We start from the raw sequence: 25,079 nt of genomic DNA, 5'->3' as shown, positions 1-25,079 counted from the left end.
GCAGATGCAAAAAAAAAAAAAAAATATATAAAAAAAAAAAAATAAAAAACCTTGCAAAGGGAAGGAGTAATAGTGCAGAATATGGATCAGCAAATAACTTACAGCGATAAAAGTTGCGCGCACGTGCGTGCAGCCAGTACCCTCGAGATGCTCGCAGCCGTACCGTAGCGCGTGACAAGGTACGGGGTATTTTGATGCGGTAACGACACCACCGATTACAATCGCTGCACTAAACAACTTCTGTTGCAAACTGCTGTGTGCGCTCAGTAAGCCGAGGAGTTTTCCCTCTTATTTATAAAGAAGGACATGAGATATAAAGCAGCTGCTCTGCAATTGACTCACCCTCCCATTCAAAAGCGGGCCTATTTATAATTAGTATCTGGTTACCTAACGGGACACGTGCCACGGCACTGCAGATTCGCGCACTTGTTCAGGGGAAGGGCAGGCGGGTCCCCGGCCCGGACGAGGAACAGTCCGAAGCGAGGCCCCGTAGCCGTTTCCACGCTCCTTTTACCGGCCGCACGGAAAGGATGGCGCCGGCCGGCCACGGTTGGGCCTGGTCCGGGCTCACCCGGCCTTACGTACTTTAGAATAATCTGTTTTCTGTTCCCGGTGTAAAGAAAACTCGACACAAGTCCCAAAGTGCAAATCCAACTCAAAAAGAGCCTAAAAGTCCTGCCCCCCACATGACATTTATTCATTTAGCTGACGCTTTTGTCAAAGGCGACTTACAATGTAGGTATTTACCATGACTTACCCATTTATACAGCTGGGTAAATTTTACTGGAGGCACAGAGAGGGCAAGTTTCTTTCGCAAGGGTACTAGAGCTGGAGGTGGGAATCGAACCTGGGACCTTTGGGTCCAAAGGCAGCAGCGCTAACCGCTACGCTACCAGCTGTCCCCTTCCATTAAAAGTATGAAGGATGAGCAATGCTGAACTTAATTCCTGGCATAAAAAAAAAAAAAAAAAAAAAAAAAAAAAAAAAAAAAAAAAAAAAAAAAGACACGTACGCCAAATGAACAACACTTGAGCGCGTTTTTCCCCCGTTACTATGCTTTCCGAGTCATATTCACAGAAATAAAGAATCCCGATGCTTTTAATCAAACAGGCCTCTGAATAAACACCATATCAAGCCCAGGTGTTCGAGCGAAATGGAGAAAAGAGGCATCGTGAAATAACAGGACGGTAGGCACGTGTTGAAAATGTATCTGAAGGAGAAAATGAGCTTCCATCACATCTACAAGGCACGCTCGCAAACGTCACATTTGTTAAAATAAGCGCCACAAGGTTGCCTTCCTAGTGCTGAGAAGAACTCAGTCACCCCCCCAAAGGGGTTAGAAACCGTGCTCCCCAAAGAGCCGAGAATGAAGAAAGGTCCAGAGACCGGAAAGCACTCGGCACATTTACTGGGCTCCCAACTGACGAACGAGGATAAGAGTTTGGAAGAAGCTGGACCCGCGGACAACGAGAGCTCAAGGGTAGCGGAGCGGCAAAGCGCTCTCCTCTCGTCACAAGTTTCCTCTGGTCGGGTGTCTCGCCTGTATACAACCGAAGAATAAGGAGCGCTATCGCTGCTATTACCACGTCTTAGCTAATATTTATCCAGAAGGGCCTTCAGAATCCTGCTAATATTTATCCAAAGGGGGCTTCAAAATCCTGCCATTTAAGCACATTGTTATACAACTACTGCAACTGAGGTCAAACATCTTAAGGAAAGGTACTGCGAGTCATCTTCGTTCCAGACTTGGAAAGTGGGAAACTCTCTTAGTATGTTATATAGTATATAAGTATAGTTTTACTTATATGTACTCTTATTATGCCTTTTATTTTCTGCAAAGCACTTGAATGACCATCGCGTTGGAAAATGTGCAACAGAAATAAACGACTTAAATGTTGCTTGCGTCTTAAGTCATGGTTAAGATGCAAAGAAGCTCACAAAGCTTACATTTTTTAAACAATTGTATACTCGTAATGAGCTACCACTTATTTTACTGCAATTAAAAATAATGACAATACAAGTTAGAAATCCTGTCTAATTTATGAGTATCAGCAACACTCAAAATGTATATCAACATTTTTCATTCTGTTTTGACAGGTTTAAAGTTTGAGTTTCGAAACGCTACATACAATATTATTACATTATAGTGGTGAATAATATAATGTAACAGTTTACAAGTTACCTAAACAGTTAAATGAATTTGACAACATATCCAAGTCATCTTTATGATTTAGTCTTTTGCACCTGCATTCAGATTCCCTCTGGACTTGGCATTTCCAGGCCAAAGTACAAGTTTTATATTCACATTTAATGACACTACTTGTGCACCGAATGTAATTCCGTATACAAAGTTCAATTAGAAAATCCAACGTAAAACAAGAAAACACACCTCCAATCACAGCCAGTCAGTACAAAGTGGGCGGTTCAGGTTTTACTTTTTATCTCTGTCCCCAGGCTCAGCAGGTAGTCAGCATCAACAGTGTAACTAGAGTATTACTGAAACAAACACGACTTCCACCTGTCCCAACCTGCTTACAGACTGAGGTCACTACTGCAAAAAAAAAAAAAAAAGGCGGCTTTTAAAAAGAAAAACATCAGGAAGTCTATATTTCGAAGAACACAGAATTGCATTTATCGCAATGAAAAACGTATAAAGAAAATAAGTGCTACAAAAAGAGACTTAAAGCATCGTCTCATACTAAAAAATGACAAGAGCGCTTTCCAGGTACTTTCTAATACATATATGCAGACAAATATATTAATACAACAATTCTCAAGAAGTGGGTCAAACTAAAAATGCCAATAGTATTATGTTAAAAAAATAAGATGGGCTGTTTTTGACCCATTCGTAGTAATTGAACCTTTCACTTGTGGAGAATTCACTCTGACTCAAGTTACAGTTCTAGTCAAATAATAAAGCTTCTTATAAATATTTTTAATTCAGTTTTTTTCAATTCAAGAAATGACTTGAAATTAAATATTTTGTTCCAGCTTTGAATTGCACTCAGTCTTTTAAGTTACTACTGCACTGCTTTTATAACCGAAAATTTGAATAATTTAAGATTTTTAATTTTAGGTTGTTTTGTAAAGGGCTTATCTACATTTTATGTTTATGAAATCTTGTATATTTATTGTTACTGAATACTCAAATTTTATTTTTTACATGTAACTGCTAGTCTTTTGATTCCAAATAATGCTTGCTAACATGGTGACCATAACAACTGCAAGTTTTACCCTTCAGCCGCTGTATGACCAGTTACTTGGTGTAAAGGTTCATAGTGCAAAAAACCAACAACATGGGAAAATTAGCTGAACGTTGGAGAGAGATTATTGCACAAAGTCAGCAAACGGCACTTTAACAGCACGGACAGAAAGATGGAGGAGACAAAGACGCAATAAAGACAGCTGAGATTCACATCTGCCGTTCGTGCTACTGAAAAGAATAAGAATCACTTCAACCACCACTTATGCACTTAGGGGGTCCGTGTGGGGGGCCTTTGCAAGGAAGACACCTTCCCCAGATTCCACCGAGGACCAAGTGCTGCGACACGTGCAGTGGGTAACATAACCCTCCAGCTTCAACTGCACGAGTGGCTGCAACACCACACACACACACACACACACACACACACACACACACACACACACCAGCTTGGGTGCACAACATACACCTTCAAACTGCACCACTTCCACAGCAAAGACACCGATCGAAGCACAGACACCAATATAAAGCTGTGAAAATCATGTCTCTGTGTGTATATGTATTTAAGTTTTTTTTTTTTTTTTTTTTTTTAAAAACAATCAACAATAGATTTACTGTTTCAGCAACAGCATCGGAAACCATGGTTAAACTGGCTCGCTGGCCGGCCGCCAGGCTCAGCAGGGGCCTGGGATTTGGTTGTTGGCAGTCGCAGCAGGACTTCGACTCCTTTCTCAAAAGTGCCACCAAACGCACTCCCTGAAGAAGTTGCCGGGTGTAGGTCGCGAGTGTTACATACTCCTTACACACTTCCCCCAAAAGACTACTTCCCACTTTCAATTTGGTGATCTTCAAATCTACGTAAAGTGGAAATCCATAATAAACTACTCAAAGTCCCAAGATCAAAATCAATATATTTCAACCGAGTCCCATTTTTACGCAAAACGCACATACTGACATAGCAGTGACAGCCACACGCCAACTTTTTCTTTGTATGGATACATACAAAATTTATATTATACATACATGCTGCCATTTCCTCAACTTTCAAGTCACCGTTTTAATTATTAATAAAATACTGACCGCCACAAATAAGTTGAAAAAATGTTGCAGTAAGCTGCAATAAGTTTCTCTTTCAAAATGTAAGAATACACACTCCTGCAGCCAATGCACATGTTGCTTTTGTACAAACGTACTTGGAGATTACAAGATGCGATCGTGACCGATGCCGCCAGCCTGAACGGCCCCACGTTACGTCCTTACTCACGCAATAACTCAAATGTTGACGATGTAAGCAGCTGCTGCAAAATCTGCACCTAACATCATCTTCCACAGCTTGATGCCAAACCCAGTAACTTTCTGCAGAGCATTTACAAGCGCAACACCTACAAACCCTCGCCTTTTCATATCCACTTTTTTCAGACGTCTAATTATATACGTAACACAAGTTTCATACCTTTTGCGGATGGGCTGCAATTTTACATGGATGACACTGAAATGAAATTTTAAAAAAAAAAAAAAAAAAAAAAGTTTACAAGTCGTGAACATTGGGGAGGGCCGACTTCTCCAAATTGAAGGACACTGGATCATAAGATTATTTTTGTATTTTACAAAGTTGATACTTGTACTCAGCATTTTGTGCATAACTGACATTCATTGTTATTTCTCAGCTAACATAATATTGCAAAAACTGTTTTCAAATCTTGTTTAGATTTTTTAAAAAAATATATTTCATTTTACTGAATAAATAAATAGTGCTGCTTAAAAGTATGTGAACCCTATAGGAAGGGTCACTGTACTTGCATGAAATGTTAAACATAAAATACATGATCGTGATTTACTATGGTGCTTGAAAGCTTGTGAACACTTTAGAATTTTCTCTATTTCTGCATAAACATGACTTAAAACATGATCAGATTTTCCATGCAATTCCTAAAACTAGATGAAGAAAACCAATTAAACTAATGAGACCAAAAAAAAAAAAAAAAAAAACTTGTTCGTTTTTTGTTGAGGAAAATAATCCAATGTTCTATATCTGTGTATGGCTTTCAATAACTGATGTAACCCCCTTGTGCATCAATAACTGCAACTAAACGTTTCCGGTAACTGTCCTGCAAATCGGCTTGGAGAAATTTCAGCCCATTCCTCCTTAAAGGACAGTTTCAACTCAGGAATGTTGGTGGGCTTCCTCACATGAACTTCCACAAAATTTCCATAGAATTAAGGTCAGGACTTTGACTCAGCCATTCCAAAACCAACTTCTGCTTTAACCATTCTTTAGTAGAACGACTTGTATGTATAGGGTGGTTGTCTTGCTGCATGACCCACTTTCTGCTGCGTTTCAGTTCATGGAAAGATGCCTTGAAATTTTCCTGTAGAATTTGCTGGTACAATTCAGAATTCACAGTCCTGTCAATGATGGGAAGCCATCCTGGTCCAGAGGCAGTAAAGCAGGCCCAAATCACGACACTGCCACCACCATCCTTCACAGATGGGACAAAATTCTTATGCTGGAATAGTGTTTGCCTTTCGCCAAACATAACACTTTTCAATCGAGCCAAAAAGTACAATTTTGGTCTAATCCATCTACTGAACATTCTTCTATTAGCCTTCTGGCTTATCCACATGGTCTTTAGCAAGCTGTAGATGGGCAACAATGTTCTTTTTGGAGAGTAGTGCTTTTCTACCTGCAACCCTACCACGTACTCCATTGTCGTTCAGTGTTCTTCTGATGGTGAACTCATGAACACCGACATTAGCTAACGCAAGACAGGCCTTTAGTTTTTTAGACGTTACATCCTGAGTTTCTTTGTGACCTCCCGAATTACTACGCACCTCGCCCTTGGTGCGATCTTTGTTGATCGACCACTCCTGGGGAGGGTAGCAACGGTGATGAATTTCCTCCATTTGTACACAGTCGGCCTGACGGCGGACTGGAGGAGTTTGGATTCTTTAGAAACGTCCTCAGAAATCTCCTTTGTTCAAGCCGTGACACACTTCCACAAACTTGTGTTGTGATGATCAGACTGACAGCAAAGCCCCCGATTTCTGTTCTTCAAGTAAGGCAGGACCTCCCCCGCTCGCACCTCGGTGTCATCCCGTTGACTGAAACGGCCGATTAATTTCCTCTTCAAATAAACTGATAATCCTAGAGGATCACATACTTTTGCCACACACAAATATATAACATTTGATTAATTTTCCTTAAATAAATCAACAATTATAATGCTTGTGTCATTTGTGTAATTGGGGTCTCTGAGTTAGTTTTAGGACTTGCGTGAAAATCTGAGCTTGTTTTAGGTCATGTTTATACATAAAGAAACTTCTAAAGGGTTCACAAACTTTCCAGCACTACTGTACATAGCCGAACTCTGGGTTCATTTACTTTTGCACCTGTGCTACTTGCATCAGATGAGAAAGACTAGTTCCGATTAAATAATTTTGGGGTAGAACTAAGGGACACAAAGCGTCATACACCTTCTAGCAGCACTGTATATTAATTAGTTTCACTGTCTATCTATGTACACTCCATGGAGCTTATTTTGATTTACAGACGTGACAAAGACCTTTCGGTTCAAGCACTGTTTCAAACACCACTGGACGCAAGCTCGCAATACTGCACGTAAATGTGTAATTTTTCAGGATTACTTTCTGGGAGGAATCCCAGTCAGCAGGACACATGAAAGCACCCTGCAAACGGGATGGCATTCCTGATGGCATACCATGTGTGTATGAGGAGTGTGAAAAATTAATCACAACAGGAATGAACCCCTTCAACTCCAGCACAAAAATGTAATAATAAAAATCCCAGCCAGCACACCGGCACAGCTGCTGAGTAAATGTAGCAAACAGACTCCAAATCCCACAAACTTTATATATACACAAAAACAGTCCAGCAGTCAGTAAAATCTTTTTTCCCTACATATACTAAGAAATGAATTCTGAATCAATGATCAACTCTTAGAAAAGATTTCATACTAAAATTCAAAGCATAAACCATAAAAGTATTAAAGCCTAATGCTGCAATTGGTTATTTTTTGCCCTTTTCCTCCATAAGATTTTTTCACTTGTGGTTTTTGATTAAATCAATCATTGAGTACTCTGCACTGGAGAAATAAGACACACAAAGCCAAATAAAGTACAGCAAAAAAAATATTTCCATAGAAATACCCTTACCATTTATGTTATAGTAGAGGGTTGCGTTGTGCGTGTGTTTTGAGCACAGTAACCCCATCCAAAGGTCTAAATGTGTTTTTGAAATTCAGCCATTCAGATTTTATTTAATTCTCTTGATTTCTCCTAATTTTTTACTTTAATGAATTTAGCAAATATTCTTGTACAACTCCCAATTCTCGAGCAAACTACCTCGAACAAAATTTTGTTTAAAAAATGACTGAAACCACTAAACAAATGTGTTACCCTCTAAGCATGTGGAAAGTTTCAGTGCCAGAATAGGCTTTCGAGTTACACACATTTTATGACGGAGCACTTGAGGGTACGAGCGTGCTGGCTGGAAACATCATCACAACACACCGCGCTGGGAGAAGGAACCAGAGCTTGAGCTCGTCTAATTACAAGAAATTAATTTTGCCCGCGAAAGCCGGCCTGCGGACTTGCACAGCGACAATACGCAGCACAGAGGCAGCATGCTGAGCCCTTTCAGAACACACTCTGCAAAGGGGCATTCGCAACATATGTGTAAACTGTTTGACTTTTACAATTGCCCCTTAATTTATTCCTTTTAGGCCTTGGGTTTGGCTCCATTTCAGCGCAGTAGGCAGTTGTGTGTGGCTACAGGAGCGCTCCTGCATATGATTAACAACTGGAAGTGGGCTCCGAGTCAAAGGTCCACTTTTCAGTCATATGACGACCTTAAAATACACTTAACCCGTCAGGCGCTGTCGCAAGGCCCCGCTCTTCGGAAGAAAACAGCAACGCAGCGTACTGCCATTGGCCAAACGGTGCTCCGAGCAGGTCCCGGAGAGAGCGCTCACGATAACAAACGGGACATTTGCTCTAGGTGGGATTTCACAGCACTCCGCGCAGCAAAGAGCCAACCCAAATTCGCAGTACGACACCGAAGGGGCAACAGTCTTCGCTTCGGTCAGATGCTTCAACAAACAGACAAAGAAAAGCATTTCGACATTAAGAACTCGACACGCAAACAGGTTTAACTGTGAAATTGCTCTCGTTCAAAATGGAGGTCAGAACAAGGTTGAAAGAAAACAAAACACGAGTTAATAATTAACAGCAAAATCCATTACTACTACAAAATTATCACGCCATCACAAACATTAACAGAAGAGGTAAACAGTACCTCTCAAAGGTCCAACATGTTCCTATTTTATCCCCTTGTTGAAAGGGGATGACAACAAGAGTCTCAGTGACGGGCTGAACATTTTGCACATTTAATTGCTTCTTCAATTCTCTTTTCTCCAGAAAAACAGTGACCAAAGAGATGTTTAACTATTACTCCTCATTTTTTCTCAAAAGGTTTATATACATACATGTATTGCAACTACGAGAAAGGTTCAGACTAATATTTTATGATGTAGAGGGTCTGATGCCCCCCCACTACTGCAAGAAACTCAAAATACCTTTAATATCATCTTGAAACCTGTCCATTTCCATTCAGCTAAACGTTAATTCCGTTAACGTCACTTAATTTTATATATTTTAAACTGAAGAGTTAATAACTGCGTTTACTCTGATATAAAAAAAATAAAATTTAAATGACTTGTTTACATAAGTCTTTGAACGTAAAGTGTCTGCCAAATAAATACATGTAAATGTTCACAATTAAATATTAAGTAATGAAGCAGTAAGTCCCAAACGTTACACTTTTGAATAACTACAATTATGTTGAGCAATTTGCACTATCCCACACAAAGAAGCTCGCAAAATGATGATTTACCTTTACCTTTGCGTTCATTTAGCAGACACTATTCTCCAGAGTGACGTGCATCGCAGAGATAAACAGACGCGTGCATTACTTCAACACCATGAGCGAATTTGCGTTGACGGTTTGCTCACCATACGTTATATCATCACATACATACATAACGTTAACGTAATAAAGATTACAAACAATACCATTTAAGAAAAGGCTAATGATCACAGGGCTACGTACTGTACGACGCTATGCAAAAAGGTACACTTTGTACAAATTTGTATTTCAGGCCAACTTTTTAAAACAATTCGACAAAAACTGGACCCAAACACTGCTGTGAAAATGAGGTCAGAAAGTGTTTTGCATGGAACAACTCCAGCTGTCAGCATAAAACGACACCATACAGAAGTGAGTCATTACCACCAGTCTGTACCACCTGCCAACGTTACAGTGAGAATATTGCAGAGGTACAAATAATGGAGCCGGAGACCGTTTCCGCACGAAGTCAACACGCTGTCCAGGAAGGGCGATGTACAATTTGTAAGGTACAAACATGTCAGTCCATACTGCTACCTTTAAGTGTAGCTAGAGCTCCATGAGCACCTTTGTCTTTGAGCTCAGCGATGCTCTACAAAAAGTAAAGGGTGTAAATAAGCAAATATGCAAATAAGCTAAATAAGAGTAAAGAAGCTCTACACTGGAGCTGAAACCAACAAACCTTGTACCCCAGGTACAATCAATCAATTAAGAGTGTGACCAAAGAAAACCAAGAGTTACCAAAGCAATGACACAAACACTTTATTCAGCACAGTTCTATTTGCTTATCCAGACTAACAGATCTGCAACTGAATCAAGTGCCCCAAATGAATGGTTTACCGCCCAGCATGCCGTTAAAAATGTTCACACTCAAACGAGTAAGGACGTAATAAAACGGAGCTTAATTTTAACAGCACAAATTCAATGTAATGACAGCCAGACCGTAAACATTTAAGGACGTGCGGTTGACGCTGTGAAGACGAGGACATTGCTGAGGAACGGGGAAACACCCATCCCTGGCAACGTTACCACGGCCCAAGTGCCGAGGAGCAGCGCTGCTCAAAACCACAAAGTCTCTCACTCCAACCAAACGTAGAGCGGTGCAAGTACCTTTTCCTAGCTGCAGCGCGCACAAATGACATACTGCGGGCCTTTAACAAAACTCACAGGCACAACTGGAAAAGCCGATTATACAAGCTCATACACTCGTCTTACAGGAGATCGCCAAGAGCCGCGCAAAGCTCGCTGCCTTGGAGAACCATCCAAAAAAGCACGCTCCCACTTTGGAAAAACTTGGCTTTTCCACTAGGCTGAAAAAAATATGAACATAACACTGTCAAAATAAACTCCGCTTGCAACATTTCTCAGAAGGACAAGTGGTAGCGCAACCATTTTCGGGGAATAACTAGTAGCTAGCTACAATTTCAAAGCGGCTTCCTCGGTACTGCATGTTGTGAAGGTTCACAAGGCACGCTGCTCAAACTCACGCAAGCCTGTGCAAAATGGGTCAGTCAAGACTTGAGCTGTAGACAGTGGTCTCACCCCTCCCCCAGTCCCATTCTCTCTCACACACACACACACACACACACACACACACACACACCTACAGGGTGGGCCACTTCAAACACATTCCACAATGTGGGATTATGGGAAAATACCACAGTGCAGCGCAGAGCGCCGAAGTACCCTAAACTGCGGTGGCCGGAACAAACACGCATGCCTGAAAACGTGCCGTGTGAAGGCCGCGGCCCCGCTCGCACATTTGTCATGTTTTGTCCGAGTGCTCCGAACGCTCCCTGGAGAAAGAGGCTCCCCACCCCGGCTTTGATTGGAAATAGAACCAAGCTCCTTCTAGCATTTCCTCAACAAACGCTCAAGATGACTGCCGCAGCACGTACGCGCCGTCACGTATGGTATAAAGTGCAAGGTGTCCCAATTCCGTCTCCGCGTGCTTTTCTACTGCTCATGCTACTGTAGCAAAGCTGTGTCCAACGTGTGCATCCAAGTATGAATCTCTGAGTGTGCAGGTTCACAGCAGCCCTCGCAACCCTGACCAGTGTGAGCGGAACTGCAAGGGGCCCTACATCCCCAGCGCTCATTTTCATACTCTCCCCCATTTGTCTTGTCACGCACTTGAGATGTCAGAACACAGGTTTAGCTTAAGTGCATGCCAAAACACCCCATGACACACACACGCACGCACACAAAACTTCAGCACAACATGTGCAGAGTTTAAGACACAGTGGAACATACCAAAACTATAGCGACAAGAAACTTGTAAGAACCTCATCACCGAATGGTCAAACAAACGCAACACTGCAGACAAAGTATGAGGTACTAGATGTTACCACTCGCAGCAAACACTGTCTGTGCAAGGCAGTAATTTAAACTGTCACACTAATATACATGGACACGCATAGTGGGGTCAGCTGAAATAGTGTATAAATTATGGTCCTAGTAATGCAATAGTGATAATTCATTAATGTCTCACAAATACAAATATATCACAGTTGCAGTAAATTAACACGTTGGTAAGTTTAACATTTACTTCCGATTTTCAGACTAATTTATTATATAAAACAGCAACTGAAAGCAGGGAAGCAAACAATATAAGTGAAGTGCGTGAATATATACACCTCTGAATCACACGATCAAAACAAAGCTTCACATTTTTCAAATTATCTGATAATCCTTTTTGACCACATATTGCTGAGAGTCAAAGTGCGAGAAATGGGCGCGAGTGACGACCACCCTCCTGCATCCCAGTGGTTACGTAAACCAGCGACTGCGGTGAGCCTCGAAAAAGCAGAAGTCATAGCTAATCGCGAGCCGGGTCAGATCGAGGCCGAATCCTGCTAACGCTCCATTATGGTCTCATCAGAAGACGGCGGGACAAGTGCAGCTTAGAGACGTACTTCCCCCCAATTAAGGCCTCAGCATCCCTAACGGTCGCATTTGTACGTAGCGCAGTGGCAGTGAGCCCAGGACCACCCCCTGCAACAGCTAGGCCAAGGGTCTGCATTGTTTCTTCTCCTCCGAACGCTGAAGCGGGTCAGTTACCCGTATGGAGGGCCACTGCTTGGCTCACGGGGGACAGAGTAACGGCAGAACGATAGCAGGGAGAAAGGTGAGGTCAGCATCCCATTATATCCTCCTCGCCAAACAAATATAAACAACTGTTCAGCAAAGAAAAAACCCCATTAAAATCAATATTATAATTAACATTTTGCCAAGTTATTCTCTCACCTCAATAAGCATTAATGATTTTCCTCCCACGTTAATATAGTGCAAATGCCCGTTTTCCCTATGGCAATCAGTTATGTATTCTTTCCACTTCAGCACCATAAATAAGCTTTTTTTGCTTTTCTGTACCAGAAATATAAATGTACTTAGATGGAGAAAACGCAAAATATCATCACTGTGAAATACTACACCAGCTGCACTTCAAACCCATTTATAACAATCCAGATGTTAAGGCTTTCAATCAAGCAAGTGTGTATGGGCATATAACGCAGTGACAAGTGGTAAAAGCAGCTTTAGTACTTTTGTGCATGGTCCCTGAGTCTTGAGATCATCAGGATGTAACACCACAGCTTTGCATGCTTACAAATGTGTGAAACCGTGATGGTTCAGTGCTTCCCCAGCCATACGCAAACAAAACTGAATCGTTATGTTTTGCCAACAACAAAAGCAGCAAAACAACTATAAGAAAAGCATTTACCTTATTACAGACTAAAGCAAACACACAGAAATACAGCATCTCATCACCTGCTCCTGCATCATTTAAAGAGTAAAATGCGATGCACAAAGACAGTGCAGGAACCTATTCTGCTTCAGTTAAAGTCAAAGACCCAGAAAGGAACATGGTGCAATTACTCAGTGACGGGCAGCCAAGCCACTCCTGGTGGACTTATTTGAATAAGGAACAATAAATCAATACAGCTCTCATTGTGCGCTTTAGAAGTAAACACCGACCATGTTGACCAGTTATAAAATGGGGTGGCATTCTTGAATGTACATTTACTTATTTAGCAGATGTTTTTCTCCAAAGAGACTTCCAATGAACTCTATATAGTGTTACCAGCCCACACACCTTATTCACTGCTGTGACTTACACTGGTAGATACACTACTTACACTGGTTCGCTCATCCACACACCAGTGGAACACACTCACACACTATGGATGAACTTGAACAGCATTTCTTTGGACTGTAGGAGGAAACCCATGCAGACTCCATGTCTAGCAGCACGCAGGCGCCGTGAGACAGTGCCGAACGTAACCCAGCTTCCAACATTGTAAAGCCTGCAACTCAACACATGACACACACACAGTGGCCATGTTCAAACGTGAACACGCACAGCCTTTAGTGATGACCGACTGACCTGAAACCGGTCCCCATTTGCTTTCCATCACAAAATGATGTAACGGATGCTTTTCTGTTTTTGATCCTTCATCTAAGGCCAGCTGAGTCTCCTCAAGCAAATCTGTCTATGTGAATATATGTGTCATACATTGCATAAATATCTAAGAAGTTGTAAGATGAAACTATAAGGCCGACCATCCTGATGAAACGTGCTACACGGACCTGCTCGGCTTCTCCGAGACTCACGTGGCTTACTGCGCTATTACTGTCATATTACCGCGCTATCTTACTTTGCTCCACACTATTGCAGTCGTAACCTGTAATTACCAAAGTGCTCAACTCCACCACACATTTCCAGTTTCTTCAGTTCAAGCAGTTGAACAAGTTCAAATTTCCAACACCCGGGTCCCACGCAGACGTGCTGTAAAAGGGGTTTTGTGCATTTATGACACACAAGAAGTGTAAAAGTACAGCTCATTTTTCACAGCAGGTCACATTGGCTCTCCAACCTTTCTTTCCTCTCCTTCCCTTCCCTTCCTTGTGTTCTACACCGAGCGCCTTTGCCACACACATTACTGCTCAATGTATTTATTTGTATGGTTCGCCATTTCATTTATGCCCCAAGAAGAGACAGACAGCTGCTATATCGTCGAATTAGAATTATATTATTTTCTGCAAGCAGCCTAACTGTCGCAATTCCGAGCTGATGTCATGACACCACAGAATCGTGACGAGAAATTTTAACCGAACGACGGTTGTTTCAGTAATTTTACTACTAGTCTACGTTGAAACGGTTTCCTGGAATTATTCACAAAAGCCTGGTCCAGCTTCATTACGGAAAATGTAGGATTTTTTTTTTTTTTTTTTGTTCGTAGTGTTTGCGCAAAACTGGGTACGGTATGGTATATTATGGTATGGCCACCTGACGCCTCCCCCTCGGTCTCGCGCGCGCCTCAGTACTCACGTTACTGTAAAGTAAAGGCTCTGCCGCTCGTGCACGAGGAGCTAAACTCGCACGTCGCGCGTTTCTCTCCATACAAATTTAACAATCCGCTCCGCTTTCTCGGAAAGCCGGCGCTCGAGCGCCAACTAAGCGAGTGCCGCCCGTCACGTAGCGAGAGCCCGTTTGCTTTGAACGGAACGGCGGAACCGCGCGCGTGTTTACATTCCGCGAGGAGCGCGAGCCGAGGAGGGGCCTGCGAGCGCGCGCGCGCGCGCCAGCGACTCCCATGAATCCCAGCTCGGCGGCGCTTCGACGGACCGCCGCGGCGCAGCAATCTGAGCTAATCTGGCCTTCGGGCTCGCGACGCCGCAGCAGGCCGCGCGCGCAGCCTCACGCCGACTTTCCGCTTTGCGTCCCCGGGAGCGCAGAACAGACCAGCGTGGAAGAAGAGCGCGTTGAAGCGTCTTCTCCAAATCTGCAGCGCGTCGGTGCAGCGCTGAGCACTACTGTGCTCCCCCAGGAGGAGTAAATACGACACGGTGGAAGATGCACTTACATCGATCGAAATCACACACTCGCTTAAATTTTAATAATAATAATATCATTAGCTAGCGAGAGGCAATTAAATGATTTATCTTTGCAAAAATCATGGCTCCACGTGAACACTTAACACACAGCATTCGACGTAGAACAACAAGCGAGTGTTCGTCACAAACAACAGCAATGTCCATTGTGCGAAATAATAAGTATTTTAAAATAAATAAATAATTACTTACTTTCTCCAGTTATCGGCCCCCAGTTGCACACAAGGCACGTAAAAGCGACCAAAACAATCGCCGAAGGAGCCTTCAGGCGCATTTTGAATCGGGTTATTCTTCTTTTAAAAAAAAGAAAAAAAAAAAAGAGGATATAAACTTCAAATGTTTACAAAAATACCTCAAGTAGAGGTACAAATTTTCACAAGTTTTACACGCCTGGCCAATTTCTGATACAAACAATTGGGCAGAAAAGAACAAAAACAACAAAAGCCGCGAGTGGAGTCAGTCCCTCTCTTCCCCACCACCCCGGCCAGAAAGGCCGAGGAGTTCGACGGCGACGTGCTTCGTATTTATTATCAATAATATCACTGTTGTCGTTATTATCTCCAGAACGTCTCAGCTTCTCATGTTGGTGAGGAGGAAACGAGGCAGCGTTAAAGAGCGCGATGCGGACTCTTGCTCAAGGGCTCCATTGTGGACGCGTCGCGGTCCTCCCCTTGCTTTCGTGCGCTCGCGTCGCGTTGCGTCGCGTCGGAGCCCGAAGAGCCCGGCGGAGCAGCTCCTCCAGCGGCGGCAGCGCGACACTCCTCCCTACAAGCGGCGCCGTCCGACGACGGTCCGTCCCTCACAAGCAGGAGGAGACGCGGCGGCGGCGGCGATCGCTCTTTTCTCAGTTCAGTCAGAGAAAAGGTCGCTTCGAACACTACTAGTCAGCGATCACTTTTCTGTCTCTCGCATGTATATATAATTAATTATGAGTTTCCCCCCTTCTGTTCTGCCACAAGGCGCACAGTTGGACTCCACAGGTCTCCGTCTGTCTTTCTGCTCTTCTACTTCTCACCGAAACGTGCTCTACGCGAGCGATCCAGCAGGAAAACAAACGCCACGGAGCTCCTCCTCGGAATACGAGAACGACGAGACGAAAAGATGCCGCAAAAATTCTTTTCTCGTCGCCTGATGAGCCTCGTCCAAGTCAAAGTGTTCCTTCCGGTGATGATGGAAGAAAGAGAAATCCCCAAATCAAAGCGCGAGTAACAAGAAAGGGAAGAGGGGGAGAAAAAAAAAACAAACAGCCGCAGCCACCACCGCACCGCACAATGATTGGAATCTGAGAAGTCCGAGGGGTGTAATTGTTATTCACTCAGTCGCTGAACCTGTGGAGAAGGTTCTCCCTGTTTTCAGATACACGTGTATCTCCAGGAAAAGGGATCGCCGCATAAATAAAAGCGACGGACCGACAATCTGCCGTAGGCGAAAAAGTTCTTCCCCAGTCTATGGCTCCTCTAACCCCGTGTGTGTGCGTCGCTCCCCCGCCCGTTCGCTCGCTCCGCGTCTCCCTCCGCCGGTAAACAAGGAGCGCCGGTCAGCTGGTGTGCCGGGCGGCGACCTGGAAACTGCGGTGGGGATCGAGGAGCCGGAGCCCGGAGCCGTTTGCTTTGGCTGAAAGAGCGACGGCCGCTAGAGCCAGAGAGCGATTCGCGTCATGTGCGCAAGTGTTGCGCGTCTCCCTCCTCAACATTAACTGATGTTTCATTCCCTTAGCCGCGTTCTACTCAGAATCAAAATACTTCTTTCACGTACTTACTTTTTCAAATAAATTTTCACTTTGTGTAATTATGAAATTTACACAAAATCCTATTTTATTTCACTTCTCTGATAATTTATAGATTGCGTAAATTCTAACAATATTAAGTACGTACACACATTGTCCCTCTACTACAATTTTACTGAGTATTTGTTGTTTTTAAACACTACGGGAATAAATGGATTAAAATAATAATACACTAACGCATCTGTATTGTTGTGTTCAAAGTGTTTATAAAATAAAATGAAAAAATACTTAAAAAAATACAATATAAAACAAATATATCGAATTAATTAATTTCATATGACTTTTGAGTAGAGTAAAACCAACTGAGTAAAAGACGACAACGAAAAATGAAAATTAAATGACAATAAAATAGTTATACAAGAAGGATCAACTTCGGAAACCTCGCTGAAAGATGTTTTCAAGACAAGGTTTAAAGTGGTTTAGGGGTTCAGTTTATTTATGGTTTTTTATGAAAGTTATGGTGAGAAGAGTTAAGGGCTCTTGCAGATAATATTGAATGAAATTCTGAGAATAATCCTCCCTCATCAGATGATCCAAAATAGCCTTATACAGTGTAGTGCTTGACAAGGAAATAAACACAGTATTTAGAGTCATGCATTTCTCACACACTCCTTCAGTGATTTTGAATGAATGACATTCTTGTGGTATTTTAGATAATGTATTCCATAACTGTTTAGCAGCTACAGACAGTGAACAAGAAACAAGAGCGGTAATTCCTTAGGCTGCAGGAGAACCTTATGCAACTAGGTGAGTACTGTGATGTAGTCCATATGGGGAACCCAACAAGAACGAGGAAATGTTCACTATCAGTGTGGTTCGACACACAGTAATAACTCCTCGCTGTTCTGTGTGGTGAAAGTAAAACCTGTCGTTGTCTCCCAGCTCTGTTTACCACAAGAACGACGAAAGGTGTGTTACTTCTTGGCTGTACTCTGCACCACACAATGTAGCGTGTTCTGTGAAACGGTGCATTGTCATGTAAAGTGGTTTCTGACAATAAAGATTATGATACTCAGCTGACAAGGTTTAATTCTGACAGTGACTATCTAGACCAAGGACATTATCCAGAGAAAGGCTAAGGTGGGTAGAGCCTATTGTAGTGGTTTGAGCTGCTGCCTTTAAACTCCTACGTGGTAGGTTCAACTGTAGTACCACTGAGCAGGTCATTGACCCTAAATTGCTCCAGTAAAAAAAAAAAACTTTATAAGTAGGTAAATAGTTGTAAATTGCTTTGGAGAAAAGCACCAGCCTAGTGACTATAAGTGAGTTCAATCTGCAGGCTTATCTGATGCACATGGGATTCAATTGTGAACTCTTTACTTGTGCCCTCAGTTGGCGGAAAAAAAAGAAAAAATCACAGTGCATTCAGTGTCAGAAGTCTCCTTGTGACGTTTTCTCCGCAGCACTGCTGTTGCCTTACTCACCTGTATGAGACTAGTTCAAAACCTTAAATTGCTGTCAAGTCAGTCACACAGAAATATATTTGACAAGACATTCTGGCAGACAAAATTATAGAACTGTACACAGGTTCCAAGAGTAAAGCGTGACGAGCAGTAAGTGGGAAACACATCTGCTGACGTTAAAGCGCCTTTGACAGTGTAAATCTGACGTTGACGTAGGGGCAACTCTGCTTGTTGAACATATTTCTTGATCTCCTTGTAAAAAAGCTTGAATAAACCAAGAAGTCTACTTATTTAAAGGACCAAGTGTCCTAGCAAAGGACTCCTTTTAATTGCTTTCACATTGTGGTAATGTGTCTTGCCCCTCTAATTGTGGTGCATCGCAGCAAACTGCTCAAGTTGTGATCAAGGCTGTGGTTGTTCCTGGAACTTCGCTAACTGCTGCTCTGCTGGAGCTGTTCCGTCACAGTACTGCCTTTCGGCTGCAGGCGGCACTGGAGAATGTTCTAGATAATACAGAACGTGTAGGATGGGAGCCGCCACATTTTGGGCTGCTGATGTGCAGACGGTGGTGCGATCAAGGCTGAGCAAAACAGGAAAACCTTCGCAATTTAAAAACGGGCCGTCCCGCACAGCTTCGCTCTGGAGTCCGGGTCGGTGTATTTCAACCCTAGACGCCCCTGCGTGTGCTGGTTCGATGTACATTGTAATTGAGGGCTCCCATTTGAAGCATGTCTCATGAGCGCTTTCAAGGTAGCAGTGTGCAGGGAGCTGGTGCAGGGGGTGAAGCCATAAATACATACACACACACACGTTTACACCCGTTCACTGTTACTCGAAAGCGATGAAAGCTCTCAAGCACATGCGAGCGCATTCGCACATTGCCATCAGTTTTATGTTCATTCATCCACCACGTCTCCATTCTCAAATGAAGATTTAATCTTCTGTGATCATCACTGCAATTACATAAAAGAAAAAGCGTAAGCGAATACATGCGAGTAAACACGGCTCTTTGTAGCTGCCCCAGAGCGAGAAGACAAGGGAAGGACGTTGACGAATACACGCTTGCTGACAACATTATGGGATCATTGACTCTAACCTGCTCCTTAGATACGGCATGAAGCGAAGCACACACACACACACACACACACACACACACACACACACACACACACACACACACACACACACACTGCCAGAACCGCTTGTCCCATACGGGGTCACGGGGAACCGGAGCCTACCCGGCAACACAGGGCGTAAGGCCGGAAGGGGAGGGGGACACACCCAGGACAGGACGCCAGTCCGCCGCAAGGCACCCCAAGCGGGACTCGAACCCCAGACCCACCCGAGAGCAGGACTGTGGCCCAACCCACTGCGCCACCGCGCCCCCCACATGAAGCGAAGCTTGTACTGTATTTTTCAGCACTTAACATGTCCTATCTGCTGTTAGATTGTCGTACGGGAACGTTTCTATATCCGGCGCTATCAACCTCACATTAGCCCTTGTTTTCAACGTGAGAGTCTGAGGGCAGTTTCAACGTGTCACACTTTCTCGTTGTTTGCGTTTGTATTTCTGCCTTTCGTTGTTGGGGTCACCGATAACGCCGGCGATTCCCGTTAGATTCGACAGGTGTGGCGCCATCAAACGTGAAAAGAAACACTGTAAAATGTGAGTATTTATCCTGACAAACTCCATTCTTGTACAGCATGCTCGCGTACGGAGAAGCGAGCTAAATGCAATGAAGTTTTCGGCTAGGCATCGGATATGCATAACGCATACTGTATAATCCTCTTATCTTGGAGGTCGTATACATGTGTCAATGTTTAATTAAAGATATACTGCACCGGGTAAACATCTGAATGCGAGAACAACTTTATCTCGCAGCCAAATTGGCCGCACAAAGCCGAAAACAAGACTCTAAGGCTAGACTGGGCTTGGCAAAGGGCAACGGCAAGGTAGGGGGACAAAAGCAGATGGCAGATGGAGGTAATAGTTTCATTTTTGACACTGACTTGAGTTCCTGGTCAAAGACCCACACTACAGAGCACGATGTGGGCCAGCAATGCACATATGGCATAAAGCACAGACCGCAAAGGACACCGGGAGCACGTTCCACGATGTGCACGGCGGACCGTGTGCGCAGCAGCACGGAGGAGGAAGGCGGAGGGCGGAGGGCATGCGGGTCATACGGCCGATTTGGGGCAAACTGGATCGGAGTGAAGAACGCTCACGCGCCCTGACCTCAGCTTGCTGCCTTAGCAGTTTGGTACCATGGTCACTTCCCAGGTGTACAAGGTGTTTAATTACAAGGACAGGTTGCAACGCTCCTACAAAGTTAATTATGATTTTGACAGTTAGTGTGAAACGGAAAGCTCTTTTTGCGTCATGTGCAGCAGATATATAAAAAAAAATCTCCCTCTCACTCCAACGTGGGGTTGCTATGTGTGTCTCTTCCTCAAGCTCCTCGGGTCCTCTACCGGACGCCTTGGAGTCGGAGGGCTCTGCGCAGTACCTTAGCTGTTCCTAGGATTGCACTCTCCTGGAAAGAGACCCCAGATGTTGTTCCTGGAATCTGCTGGAGCCCCTCTCCCAGTTTGGGGGTCACAGAGCCGAACGCTCCTATGACCACTGGGACCACTCTGGACTTCACCTTCCGCATCCGTGCCACCTGGAGTGGACATACGAGGGGTTTCGCGTAGAGAGGAGTAAAAAGGGCCCTGCCGCAGTGACGAAGGCGTTAACCCCATGGCCAGAAGGCTGCCTCCCTCCCTGTGGGGCCCCAGGCTCACCTGACACGTTGCTGCCTGGCACCGCACTTGTATCCTGATGCTAATCTGCATCCGTTAACCAGCGCTGACATCAGGCAAGGCTGGGAAACTGACAGTTTGCTCATCCGCACTGTGCACCCTGCCACTCAACGGCACTCGCGAGGTCAAGCCAGACTGCAGACAAATTAGAGCACCTTTATACCGAAGGCTCAACTCGGTGTACCTTTCAGGATGGTGACTTCGCGCTCCATCGATTAGCTCTGAGCGAAAAGTGACATTCTGAGCAGAATGTGATGCGTTGACATCTAAAATTAAATCACGTGTACGGTAAGATACCACGCAACCGGCTCAAATGGGGACAAAAATTAGGTAGGTTTTTTCAATGGAACTGAACTAATATCATTTTGTTAAAATTCACAAAAATTACATCTTTTCTTCCTTCCGGTAACTGAAAACAAAACGAAAAATATGAGCTGAAGAGAGTGGCAAAAAGAATAAGATTGTTCGTTTTTATCACCGTCAACACTGAGTGCGTTTTATGAGAGCGGCGAAAGGACGTCACGTGTTCGGACCAAGTTGATACCGGCCCCAGGACCAGTACAGGTCTTTACTCTTTACTCTTTACTCTGCTTTTTTCTATCGCCAGTCTGCAAACAAAGCACGGGTGCCGGAACCTTTTGATGTGTCATGTGATGGAAAGTCAGCGGTTCACCTGACTTTACTATGTCCCCTGTCCCAGAACACCAGGGAGCGGAGAAAACAGCACATTCTTCCAGCTGACATAAGATCTGCACAAATGGACAAAAGGCAAGGGAAGACGCTTCAGAAAAGAGGACCAATCAATAATGATCAATAACATGACTATTAAATAATATAGGTAATTCAAATAATAATTAATGGCAACGTGTTTCATGTTAATTTCATTGTTAGTTATTACAGTGTAAATCGGAGAAACAGCTCGATTCCCTATTGAAGATGACACAAAACTGAAAAATAAAATAATTTTTAGCAAGGCAGCAGCATATGAGAGTAGAGCGGCATTAACAACAAGTCAAGGTGACAATATCTGATCGCTAGAACTATTAAAAAATGTATGTGTGCTGGTGATTACCGTTTAAGCCACCGAGAAGATCTCTAAATCTCAGCCAGAACATCCAGCATTACGGGCGATTATTTGCTTTGTGACGCAAACTTCTCTTCGCTAACTCTGAGACCCCTGCTCCACTCCTGGCAAACAGAACAATACTTTGTTGCCACGGTCAATTTGAGTCCAGCAGTTGTGCCTTGTGGACCGTCGCTTACAAACGTGGTTATGGGAAAGACAGTCTGAGGGGGTTAGATATTGACTCCGAGCATCCGTGAGGATCAGGGATGATGTTTGCTATTCTCCTTTGCACCCTTTTACTCCTTGTTCTCGATGCTGACACTCGGGGCTCTCTCCGTAACGTCACGTCATATCTGATGCTTTCGGCAGCAGGCGAACGGGAAGGTAAGGGACTACGTGTGAATTAAACGCTCCTCTGGCACCAATGCCACTCTGGAATTAGGGCCACCGCTTGTTTGTGAGGGAGCAGTAATCCACACGCAGCCATGTAGTTGAGGGGACCGGTTACATCAGGGAAGAGTTGGGTAGACTATGATGGGCAGCACGGTGGCACAGCGAGTACTGCTGTTGTCTCGCAGCGCCTGGGTGGTGTGAGAGGACGTGGGTTCGATCCCCATTTGGTCTGTATGGAGTTTGCATGTTCTCCCTGTGTCGGTGTGGGTTTCCTTGGGGTGCTCTGGTTTCCTCCCCACAGTCCAAAGACATGCTGTTCAGGGTCCCCCACAGTGTGTGTGTGTTCCACTGATGTATGGATGAGTGACCCAGTGTAAGTAGTGTATCTAGCAGCGTAAGTCACCGCACTGAATAAGGTGTGTGGGCTGATGACACTACACAGAGTTCACTGGAAGTTGCTTTGGAGAAAAAGTGTCTAATAAATAAATGTAAGACTTGGTGCCGCCTGTGCCGGACACAGTGCCACTCCAGACCACATCCTCGTTCGACATTCTGCTCCAGACACACGGTGGAGACGGCGACCTTCACTCTCACCTACATCCCGGAGCACCTTGTTTTCCCACACAAAGGAACAACAACATTCTCAGAGAGAGACGGCTCGGCTCCAAGGTTAATATCCCTTCTTCTTTCACGTGGCTCTCGGTACGGTCGGCTTTAAAGGATTGGCTCTCGCCAACAAAAGGAGAATGCTCCCACGGGCTGCCGACTTGCCCCTCGCAGCAGGATGCAGCGACGTCGTCCCACCTGCGCAAAGGTCAGCCACGGGCAGGTCAAAGTCGGCTACCCGGGAACGGCGTAACCGCGGCTCGGGAAGGCAGCGGTGGTGCCGCGAAAATGAAAATACAAACTTTGTTTCCTACACGTACACACAGCCACAGAAAGTCGCACTGTGTAAAGCACAAACACAGTTCACTGAGTCATGCATTTACGATTACAATCTGCTTGTGATGACTACACACTGCTCAGGATCCGAATACTTGCCCTTGCCAATAAAGGTTCTAGTATTGGCTGTGATTTAAAATGAGTAAATAGCCAACAAAGATATATAAAAGAATCTAGCAGAACATCTCACACAGTCTGGATGAGAGATGAAAAAGGCAGACATCTGTGAAACCCTACGGCGACAGCGATGATCCACCTTAGCGACTACGTGTGCCCGGGCTCTTGAGTTCACGCTGAGCTCCCTGGGGAACGCTCTCTCCCACCACTTTCTCGGGCAGCCTGCCCCCAAAGCCCCCCGAGCGACTCTCCATCTTGGATCGAAAAAATCTTTAACAGACCTTGGAGTGACAAGAGCAAATCTTTTCCACCTGTCCTCTAATAAGTGGGTGCGGTGGCACAGCGGCGCAGTGGGTTTGGCCGGGTCCTCCTCTCTGGTGGGTCTGGGGTTCGAGTCCCGCTTGGGGTACCTTGCGACAAACTGGCGTCCCGTCCTGGGTGCGTCCCCTCCCTCTCTGGCCTTATGCCCTGTGTTGCCGGGTTAGGCTCCGGTTCCCCACCACCCCGTATGGGACAAGCGGTTCAGAAAATGTGTGTGTGTGTGTGTGTACAGTAATAAGAATTTATTACAATTTACATTATTTTAAAAAACATTGTTTTCAAAACAAAGTCAAGTGACACTCATAGGTATTGTGATGCAGTTCAAAGAAGGGTTATGTCTCCTTGTCTTTGCTCAGCTTTCATATTATGTCACATAACACAATGTAAGAAAATGTTTCAAAGTTCTTAGTTTTGTCAATTTTTGCGTTGATTATGAGAAGTTCAAGTTTACTGATGACAAAAATACCACTAGTTCTTCTGGGGTGTCAGTTTTAGTTTGGTATTTTACAGCCACTGGAAGATTCTAGAAGGCATTCTGGAAAGAACATTCTAGAAAGTACCAAAATATTGTAGAACGCATCAGATCCCGAAAGGTACTGCAATATTTGATGTTTGGAACCCAGTGCCAAAATTCATCAAGATTTGTTGGGAATTGCTGTGGAATATTTCTCTGAAAACTGAAATACAGTACGTAGTAACACCAAAAGTATGTTTAATCTAACAAAACTGAATGGAAAATGCAAAAAAATCATCACAGCAAAATCTTTTTTACGTTGTGTTATCTGAAGGCTTCTAGAAAGTCAAACAAATAGAGGGATTGGGGAAATTTGTTTTATAATAAAATTTTAAATGCCAGTCAAGTAATACTATGGCCATTTTCATTAAAGGATGAAGGAATATCTAGTTTAGCCAGGTCTTGGGCTACTTGCCTCTTTTATCCATGCTAGGTGCTTTGCGCAGACACACACTGAAAGCGCTTGTCCCGAGTGGGGTTGGGCAAACCATAACCTAGCCCGGCAACACAGGGCGCAAGACTGGAGGGGGGGGAGGGGACACACCCAGGACGGGACGCCGGTCCATCACAAGGCACCCCAAGCGGGACTCGAACCCCAGAGAGCAGGACCCGACCAAACCCGCCGCGCCACCGCGCCCCTCCTGCATTCTGCATCTTATTTAAAATTCCCATTCTTCAGAATGAGTTATGCATTTTCTCGACGGTAATTCCAAGG

The 25,079-nt window shown here is 44.2% G+C and overlaps 1 protein-coding gene across 2 annotated transcripts in view; it reads right to left on the bottom strand.

Moving 5' to 3' along the window:
* LOC108919869 (insulin receptor-like) overlaps nucleotides 1-16,569 on the bottom strand; it is a 72,429-nt gene extending 55,860 nt beyond the window's left edge. Inside the window, exon 1 of one of the 2 annotated variants that reach the window (XM_018728184.2) lies at nucleotides 15,210-16,569. In XM_018728184.2, coding sequence (XP_018583700.2) covers nucleotides 15,210-15,291 — 82 coding nt within the window. In that variant the 5' untranslated portion in view covers nucleotides 15,292-16,569. The remainder of the gene's footprint in view (nucleotides 1-15,209) is intronic. The other variant, XM_018728185.2, reaches the window with a different exon arrangement.
* Between the last annotated feature and the right edge of the window lie 8,510 nt (nucleotides 16,570-25,079).

The sequence above is a fragment of the Scleropages formosus genome, chromosome 9 (assembly GCF_900964775.1).
Source record: "Scleropages formosus chromosome 9, fSclFor1.1, whole genome shotgun sequence".
In the NCBI taxonomy this organism is placed as follows: Eukaryota; Metazoa; Chordata; class Actinopteri; order Osteoglossiformes; family Osteoglossidae; genus Scleropages; species Scleropages formosus.
Note: the sequence above shows the minus strand (reverse complement) of the source record. Positions and strands in the feature narration are given on the sequence as shown.